This window comes from Grammomys surdaster, unplaced genomic scaffold (genome assembly GCF_004785775.1).
Source record: "Grammomys surdaster isolate TR1022 unplaced genomic scaffold, NIH_TR_1.0 164, whole genome shotgun sequence".
In the NCBI taxonomy this organism is placed as follows: domain Eukaryota; kingdom Metazoa; phylum Chordata; class Mammalia; order Rodentia; family Muridae; genus Grammomys; species Grammomys surdaster.
The window spans coordinates 833884-843980 of record NW_021604612.1 but is presented as its reverse complement, the minus strand read 5'-3'; the positions used below and the strand labels follow the sequence as shown (position 1 = coordinate 843980).

General features: G+C 49.8%; 1 protein-coding gene across 1 annotated transcript in view; it reads left to right on the top strand.

Annotated features, from left to right (window-relative positions):
- Positions 1–10097, top strand: part of Myo18b (myosin XVIIIB) — a 199489-nt gene that overhangs the window by 38933 nt on the left and 150459 nt on the right. Inside the window, exons 12-16 of the mRNA XM_028765526.1 lie at positions 448–621; positions 3587–3677; positions 6522–6714; positions 7730–7810; positions 9569–9716. Of these exons, the coding sequence (XP_028621359.1) occupies positions 448–621; positions 3587–3677; positions 6522–6714; positions 7730–7810; positions 9569–9716 (687 nt within the window). The remainder of the gene's footprint in view (positions 1–447; positions 622–3586; positions 3678–6521; positions 6715–7729; positions 7811–9568; positions 9717–10097) is intronic.

The following is a 10097-nucleotide window of genomic DNA, read 5'->3' as shown; positions in this document are numbered from 1 at the left end:
ATACATGGGTGTGCACATAAATACATACATGGGTGTGCACATAAATATATACATGGGTGTGCACATAAATACATACGTGGGTGTGCATACAAATACATACATGTGTGTACACATAAATATATACATGGGTGTGCACATAAATACATACATGGGTGTGCACATAAATACATACGTGGGTGTGTATACAAATACATACATGGGTGTGCACATAAATACATACATGGGTGTGCACATAGATACATACATGGGTGTGCACATAAATGCATACATGGGTGGATATATTCCAATTCTACCCTATCTCCATTTAAGGTGTTTCTCTATGTTATCTTTAATGGCTTTAAATAAAAAAAGTGTGAAGCGGCTAGACTCCCTGAGGTGTTCCTGAAGGCGTGCAGCTAGCCCATGCCCGGCATCTCGCCACTCATCTCTTCCTCATCCTTTGTGCAGTGGGCCGGAAGCAGTTCATGCGGTTTGAGTGGGCTAACCACGCTGCTGAGGCCCTGGGCTGTGATTACGAGGAACTGAACACGGCTACCTTCAAGCACCATCTACGGCAGATTATCGAGCAGATGACGTCAGGGCCGCAGCGCCAGGGACTGCAGGACAACGAAGCCTGCTCAGGTATCAAGTCCTCAAGCCTACACTGTGGAGGTCATTATCTTTCTGGGGCTGCATTAGTAGCTGCATTCCACACTTGTCCGTGTTTTCTTGTGTTTATTAAGACTTTGACAGTTCTGTGCACATACGCGAGTGCCAGGAATTGCCTGCATTGGTGGATAAGAAAATCATTCCTCCCTGTCTGGTGTTTATGGTCAAATAGTTCACTCTGGTCAGGAGCCAAGGAGGCTGCTGAGACCTGGGAGGGTCCTCCATGTGGGGAGATAGGACATTCAGGGATCGTCCAGGGCTGATGCATTTCCAGCATGGGTTGTGTTTGTGAGATCTTGACAGACAGGGGAGGCAGACCTACCTGTGTGAGGGGTGAGAGCAAGGCTGGAGTGCCGAGGACTGAGAGGGAGATGGGGAGAGGATGGAGGGCACACAGAGAAGCTGAAGAAAAGGCTTAACGGGGCAGGGTGTGGCTTTCCTTGCTCGCTGGAAGTGTTGAAAGCTGAGCAGCAACTAGGTGGAGAAGTTGAGAACCTGTGGAAATCACAGACCAGGGCTGGGATGTGATTCAGTGTGGAGAGTCCCTGCTATGCAAGCATGGGAACCTGAGTTTGGATCCTTAGAAGCCACCTGAAAACTGGGCAAAGCAGTGCATGTCAGCACTGAGGAGGCAGAGATACTGAGCGAGTTCTGGGCTCAGTGAGAGGCCTGTGTCAAAAAACAAGGGACAAAGTGATGGGGTGAGGTGCCAGTGTCACATTCTGGCACCGCATGCATGTGTGCATGTGCACGAGCATGCGTATGCACACACACAAATATGCTCATACACACAAACATGCATATACATACATGTATATACACACATGCACATACACACATATATACATGTACACACATGTACATATACATAAACATGCATATACACACATGTACACACAGGGACATACACACATGCATGCACACATGTACATGCACTCATACACAAATGCACATACACATATGTATACATACTCACACAAATATGTACAATCATGCAGCCACACATATGTACACACTCTCATACACACACATATACATAAACATCCACATACACACTCATAAACATACACACAAACATTTAATACACACATGTACACACACTCACACATACCTGTGCACACATGCCTACATGTGTGCATATATATACACCCACAAAAACAGGTAACCCCCCAACACACACAGACACATGCATGCACACATTCTCACACACTTGTATATATCCACTTGAATGTGTACACTCACACACTTACATGAGCATGTAACACCACCCCCAACATACAGACACATACGGTCAATAGACAAAAGGGGACATGCTGGACCAGAAACATGGAAGTGGGAGTGGGATGGTGTCGCAGATGCTGGATCTAGGGTAGACACTGATGTGACACAGAAAGCCCAAGGGGCAGCTGGACGAGAAGTCTGTACCCACCAGAGTGTCGCTGCAGGGTTCTGAGGCTGTGCCCACAGAATATGGAGGTGATCACAGCCCTAGGACCACAGGAAGCCTGAGAACTCTCTGCAAACAGCGCTTTGTCAGACGGCAGGACTTGTGGTGATAATGGGGGTCTGTTTGACCTAACTCCAGGGGACAAGCGTCTTGGCCCTGGAGGTCCCTGGAGCAGTCTACCTTCCAGTAAGGTGGACGACTCTTCTGTTTCATAAATAAATACATGGATGTGTACATAAATACATACATGGACGTGCACATAAGTAAGTACATGGGCTTAAACATAAATAAATACACAGGTGTGCACATAAGTGCATGTGTGGGCCTGTGCTCTGCTGTTTCCTCTTATTTGTAGCACACCACACATATGAACTGCATGTTTGTGTATGCGTGCACGCGCACAGACAGATGCTTGTATAGAGCACGAGTGCGTAAGTGAGCACTGTGCACACACATGTACACACCTACACAAACATGTAACCCCTTAACGCACACAGACACATGTACATGTGTGCCCCTGTATAAAAAGATAGGTGCAAAGCACACACATACAAGACAGAGAGACAGTGCTTCTTGAGTCTGAGTTGGTCTGTCCAGCAAAGGTCTCAGAGACAGACATTAAGCAGACAGGGGACTTGTGTGCCTCAGATCAATACTGTGAGGCCCTGGGTTGCCTAGCAACAGCCCAGGGTGGGGATGGAGATAAAGGAGGGATAGGGAAGGCTTGGGAAGGGCAGTGGGCAGGCTGTCTAGAATGTGCAAGCAGAAGTATTTGTCTTGAGGGGAAATGAATTCTAATTCTGTGATGGGAACTAGGTGGAAGGTCATGAGATATGATTGGCCGTTCTCCTCTGCACAGCCCCATCAAGACCGGCTGCTTTAGTGAAACGTGTTTGTGGCCCTGTGTTCAGTCAAGTCTGAGGCCTGCTAGTCTTTCCAATCCTCTAGCACTGGAGAGGAACCTGAGAACTCTCTCCAAGAGAGTTCTCTATCCTCTCCCACTGTTCTGTGCCCGACTTGCACCTCTGCGTGGACAGAGTCCCGGTTATCTGGCCATTATTAGTCCTGGTTATTTTCTCTACCTGGATTAGGGAGTTATCAAAACAAAGTGATTCTGGCCAGTTCAAACGAACAATTCAAACAGAGCCAGACTGCTCTGTTTCTCAGAACATCTCATCTGAGTAAAATCTTAGGAGAGAATAGATCCTGTGTCTCCTTCTAGAGAAAGAGGCGAAATGAATATGTTTCCATCCTGTTCCTCAACCCGAGATGGGTCCTTCCTTCAGCATACCCAGCCTCTTAATGAAGGCATAGGTTAAAATAAGGACCATGGATGTTTGTACCTCGTTCTAAAAGTATGGACACATTATTTGAGCACAGGGTGAGTGTCTCCTCACTCTGGTGACCCTGATTACTTGGTGTTGATGCCCCTTGACCCCGGGAGAGGTCATGACCTCCAATTACCGATCATTCTCTGTCTCCCCACACCAGGGCTGAAGATGACAGGTGTGGAGTGTGTGGAAGGGATGGCCTCTGGCCTATATCAAGAACTCTTCGTGGCCGTGGTCTCGCTCATCAACAGGTAACAGTGTTCTTGACAGGCTGAGGCCAGGCCTCTTGCAGTGCTTAGTGGGGACAAACCAGGGCCATCTTGTGGAGTGGCATACTTTGAACAGAGGAAGGGCTTCAAAGGTGGCAGAGCTGAGCTTAAATCCCACCCTTGCTGTGTGACTTCACCAAGTCTGTTTACCTCTCTGGTCTCCACAACTCTAAAGTGGCTATTTCCTCGGGATTTATTGTGAGATTAGAAGAAGCAAGCAATTTCTTGAAATAAGTTTCTCATTGTGAAATGCCAACAGCAGTGACTTAGAGTGCAGCTCAGTGGGCAGAGTTCTCCCCCTCTAAAGTCAAAAGAACAAAGTTCAGAGCTCAGTACTCACTTGAAAGCGTCACACATCTGTAATACCAGCGCTGGGGGTGGGGGTGAAGGACGGCAGATCATTTGATGAGCCAAAGCATCTGAGCTCCGGGTTCAGTGAGAAACCATGCCTCAAAAAGTTGGGGGAAAGAGCAATGGCAGATGACACATGACAAGATTCTCTGGCTTCTATATGTACATACACATGTCATGCACACACATGCACATACACACATGTTCATACCCCCCCACACATCCACACACATGTTCACCCAACACACACATGCACACACATGTACACATGTTCACCCCACATATGTCCACACACATGTTCACACCCCTCACACACATGTACACACATGTGCACACATGTCATGCACACACATATGTTCACACCCCCACACATGTGCACACACATGTTCACCCCCACAAATGTTCACACATATGTTCATACCCCTCATACTCATGCACACACATGTGCACACACATGTTCAGCCCACACACACATGCAAACACACATGCACACACATATTCACCCCTCCCACGCACATCAGTAAAGTTACAGATTTAGGGACAGCTGTTAAGAACTGGGGATGGCCACAGCGATTTGACCTGCCTTGTGGTGGTACTGCTCATAGTAGCCCACTGTGCAGGTGAGACAGAGGGAGGTGTGTGTGTGGTGGGTGGGAGGAATCAGCCAGCAAGATGCTATCATCTGCTGCTGTCTTCCAGTGGCCCTTGTCAATGATTTTTTCTAACTTCTCCTGCTGAGTGTCGGGGACAAGAAGGACAGAATGAAGGACAGAATGGTAGGGTAGCCTGTGGGCGGCAGTCCAGGGCTGCCCTCAGCCTAGCCTCCTCAGAAACCCACTGAGCAGTTCCAGCCTGGCCCTTGGGGAGCACAGGGAGGGGGTGCCCCCTCTCTGCAAGAGCGCACAACATAATCAGGATTCTGAATCCTGTTAAGGGATGAGCTGCTGCGTAGCAACCGAGCAGCCGGGATCTCCAGTCACCGGGACCTTGGAATCAACTGCCTCTATCTCTGTCTGAGTAATTACCATCCATCGGAGCACAGACGCCTTATCTAGAAGCCAGGGGATTGCTGTGTTTAAAGGAAGGGAGGGCTGCACTCAGAGTTGAGCGTGAACTGTGGCAGAGAGGCCACCTCGCCTGGATGGCAGGCCAGCATTTCCACAACAGAGGCCTTGATGAGAGGGAGGGTCACCAGGCCTGGTTATGGGCTCTAGCAGGTGCCTGCCTCTCCAACCTCCCCCTCTTCTCATGGTGGTCCCCATGGCAGCGGCTATCCTACTTGACCCTGCTTCATTGTTTCTTTGTTTCCTTCTTTGCCTCTCTCTCTCTCTCTCTCTCTCTCTCTCTCTCTCTCTCTCTCTCTCTCTTTTGATTTTTTGAGACAGGGTTTCTCTGTGTAGTCCTGGCTGTCCTGAAACTCACTCTGTAGACCAGGCTAGCCTCGAACTCAGAAACCCGCCTGCCTCTGCCTCCCAAGTGCTGGGATTAAAGGCGTGCGCCACCACTACCTGGCCTTTTTTTTCTTTTTTCTTTAATAATAAGCCCCCCCCCTTCCCTTCTCCCTCTTGCTCCGGTCCCCACTCGCACTGATCCCTGCTCACTCCAGGCCCCACTCTCTCTGGTCCCCACTTGACCTGCTTTTATAGATAGAAAAATCTTCACAGACAGATGTGAGAACTAAGGTTCAAAGCATGCTCTCTAGATCTGACTGCAGATGTCGCTGGCAATGATGAGGGCCGAGGACTTGGGCTGAGCACCAATCACAGGGCAAGCTGTGTAGTCACAGCAATGGGTGTGCTGTCATGTCCCCTTCTCCCAGAAGCCTTTGGACTTAGTTTCTACCTTTAATCATCTCACAGCTGAGCATCAGAGAGGTCAGACCGATCCCCAGAGACACACAGCCCCTCTGTTGCAGAGTGGGATGTCGGCCCGCTAGGGACTGCTTCAGAATTTTTCCATCCTGTCTTGTCTTTTGATTGGAGTAGCCCAGGCTGTTCACCCTTGACAGAAGCATTGGAAACATCCGAGGAGGTGATAGCTTAAAAAAAAAGCAACTCTATAAAATATGCACAAAATGGTTTCTCAACTGCGGTTTGTCCCAGGGAAAGGGAGGGACATTATCAGGCGGCTTTTGACTTGGGGCCTGATGGAAAAATCACATCTGCTGAAAGATTGCCACATCCTCACATCTGGGCTGGCATTGACCCTTAAACCCCCAGTTCTGTTACTGCAGCTGGGGACCAGCTCACCCCTGTCACCGTTTAACAGCTGGGGGAAGTCATGTTCAGAGAGGTTAAGTAACTTCCCTGGGGTAGGGGTCGGTGGGTCACACAGCCTGTAAATGATGAGCTTAGATATGAAACCAGATCTCCAAATTCCCTTAGACTGCTGCCTCAGTTTCTCTGTCTCTGCTACAAGGGAGGCTTGACCCAGCAGACTCCACATTAGCTCGGAACCCCACCCTTCTCTCCCCAGATCCTTCTCCTCCCACCATCTGTCTATGGCTTCCATCATGGTGGTCGACACTCCAGGCTTTCAAAATCCTCGGCACCAGGGCAAGGACCGGGCGGCCACCTTCGAGGAGCTGTGTTGCAATTATGCCCAGGAACGTCTGCAGCTGCTGTTCTACCACAGGACCTTTGTCTCTACTCTGGAGAGATACAAAGAGGTGTGTGTCAGCTGGGCTGGGGTCTCCCAGGCCTGTGTCCAGGGGCGAGGCTAAACAGGGGTGGGTGGGGCCTCCCAGGCCTGTGTCCAGGGGTGAGGCTAAACAGGGGCGGGTGAAGATCCACCCCACGTGGCCTGAGTCGCCTACAGAGCACCTTGCTCCATCTCTGGCTTTCTCCACTGCTGCCTTGGTGCAGACGGCCTCTCAGGAGCTGCTGCTGTGTAGACACAAGGCTGAGCGCTCCCTCTGGAGGACAGCAGCCATTTCTAGCAGAGTAACAGGTACACGCACTGAGCCACACCCCGTAAACCATTTACTTGTGAACCACCAGGGCCCAGTCACCTCTGAACGGCCCCTTTCTTCATATTCCCATGCTGACCGTCCGAGGGGACACACTCAAACCGTCAGCACAGAGGAGTACACAAGCCCCAGTAGGTCACAAAGAGAATGTATCCAGATGACCACCCTGTGTGTCTACCTCCTGGGTGACAACGAGGTTGGGACCCCAGATGCTCCTCTAGTGAGTGCCCTGGGCAGGTGATAGAAGCAGCCATCTTGCTCTTTGTAGTATAACTGGCACAGGAATCCCAGTCATTCCTTTGGTTGTGGCCAACATGGATCAGACACAAGTAATTATAGGTTGGGAAGCCTGACTCTGACTCTGGTGGATTGGCTGTGTGGCCTTAGAAAACTTAACCACCTTCTCTGATCCTTGATTTTATCCCACGGAAAACTGAGACTGATACTTGTGTATCTGTTTTTATTGGGGATAATACGTCTATAGAATAAACTGCCTTGAAGCCTTGGCATCAGAGATCTTTTTGCTATTGCTCACAAGTCTCTTTGGTCTGAGCATGGCACTGGCGCCCGTGGTCCACTTCTGGGTACATGCATATTTCACCACGATTTAAAAACTAACTCTGAAAGAACGGCTTACTAGTGATGGAGCCTTCTGTCCTTTTTCCAACCACTGAGCTTACAGAGAGGACTAATGGTTACTTCCTACAAATTTCAGGAAGGCATTCCCGTGCCCTTTGACCTCCCAGAGTCCTCCCCGGGAACTACGGTGGCTGTAGTGGATCAGAACCCCTCTCAGGTAAGAAGGGACCCAGAAACTTGTGGCTCTCAGACATGAAACTGCAGTATACATAAGGCTTTGAGATGCCCATTCTCCAAATTCTGTGCACCTGGATTCCCCAGGGATGGTCAGAGATGTTGACAGGTGTGAGGTGTGAACATGGAAACACCCTGGGGCCTAAGACCCGACACTCAGCTCTGTTCCGAGGAACTGCCTTACGACAGACATGTGTGAGCTGATCAGAGGCCTTGTCTGGGGCTCCAACAGCTCCCACCTGAAGCCATCTGGATTCTGATGAAAATGCTGGCTGCAGAGGCTTGAGGGAGGAGATGACCTCAGAGACAGACAGTCGTCTGTGGGAGAGGTCTCACTCAGACATCACTCTCATCCCAGAACCTGCTGATGCGTACCCCAGCTCACACTTGTCACTGACCTTTGACCTGTGACCCTGAATTTTTTGTTTTATTTTTCTTGCCCTTCTCTTTTTGGTGTGAACGTTCTAAGGCTACGGAGCAGTCTGGGCTTAGTCGGTTTAGCCTTGGTTCCCTCAAGCCCATCTTTTTTATTTCTCCCAGCCTCACTTTGTCCTTCACTAAAGCGGGCAGAGCATGTTTCTCTGAGTAGGCATGACTTCATGGAAACGTCGTACAGAGAGCAGTTGTCACCGAGTGTGACAAGAAGCATCCTGTCAGTGGTGTTTCTCCTGCCTTAGGAGGGCATGCTGCACTCCTTCATCCTGTCTCCTGCTGACCAAGGATGGTTGGCACAGCTCCTGCTGATCACAGTGTGCCACACTCCCCGTGTGGTGCGTCCTCCCCCATAGTCCTAGGGAGTGGCTCTGTGTCAAAGACTCCTGTTAGCAGGTCTGAGTTATTCTCACTATAGACTTTCTTATCCATCTATCCAGAAGCGTCAGTTGGGAGAGTGTAATGGTCAGAGGGCCCTGAGGTGTGGCTTCTGAGAGCCTCTCCTGAGGATGGGCCAGCTGTCCATCTTAACCCCGGTGAGGAAGTTCAAGGGTCCTCTAGGCTTTGCCCCTAGGACTTATCATAGGACCTTGGATGTTTCTCTTGCCTTCTCCAGCTTTGGAGCTAGAAAGGCCTCCAGAGCCCCTGCTTCAGCACTGAGAGCCCCAAGCGCTGGGCATCCCAGGGCCCTAGTCATCCAGGGTCCTGATGTTACCATGCCTCATTTCCCCACCACTCCTCAGCCCATTGTTTTCTCATGCCATCTCAAACCTCACCAGGCCTCCCTTGTGTGCCAATGCAAACTCACAGGTTTCCCGGAAGGTTGCTATGGCTAGCTTTAAAACTCCATGTCTGCTATGGACTCAAAGTCCATGCTCTCTAAAATTTTCCTTGAGTGCTTGTCTCTTTAAATTTATTCCCTGAGATCTCGGTATAATGAAATACCAAGACTTCTAAGACAGAGTGATGGGGGCAGGCTGGCTACACACACACACTCCAGCTCCCTGTGTGTGTACAAGCAGGCACACCTTTCTTAAATCCCCAAGGCAGACCTCAGGGGAAGATCTTTCCAGGCTCCATTTTAAACATGAGGAAACAAGGCTCAGAGGGATACAGTAGGTTGTCCAAGGGCATCCAAAAGTTAAAGATGAAGACAGGGAGGAATCAGACCCTTTGCAGGCAGTGCTTGGCTTCGGTACTGAGAGCAGGGGCTGAACAGATTCACAGGCTCCACTAGACATGCTTAGTCCTGAGGGCTGGGAAGAGATACCCAGAACCGACTCTCGGCCTACACTTGATCTCCCACCAGGTCCACTTACCAGCTGGAAGAGGTTCTGAGGATGCTGGGGGCCTCTTCTGGATCTTAGATGAAGAAGTCCGGGTGGAAGGCTCCAGTGACAGCATGGTACTTGAGCGTCTGAGCACAGCCTTTGAGAAGAAGGCGTCTGGGGCTGAAGGTAAGGGAGGTGGGGGTGGGAATGGGGCCTGAGTCCTGCCTTGGCATGGGAATCTGTCTATGGCAGTGAGGAAAGGCCTTGAGTACTCTGCTAGCCCAGCAGGATGCCTGGATCTGTTTCAGGAGGTCACAAACATGTGCTAACTTCTATTGAATACAGAGGGAAATAATCAGATCAAATACAATGTTTACGTATACACACATATACCTGTGAGGTAGGCCTATATATTAGTAACATAGTCTATGTGTGTGTACATTGTAACTAACAGTCTACCTGTGTGTACATTGTAACTAGCATACTCTCCCTGTGTGTACATTGCAACTAACATTGTCTCCCTGTGTGTACATTGTAACTAACATAGTCTACCTGTGTGTACATTGT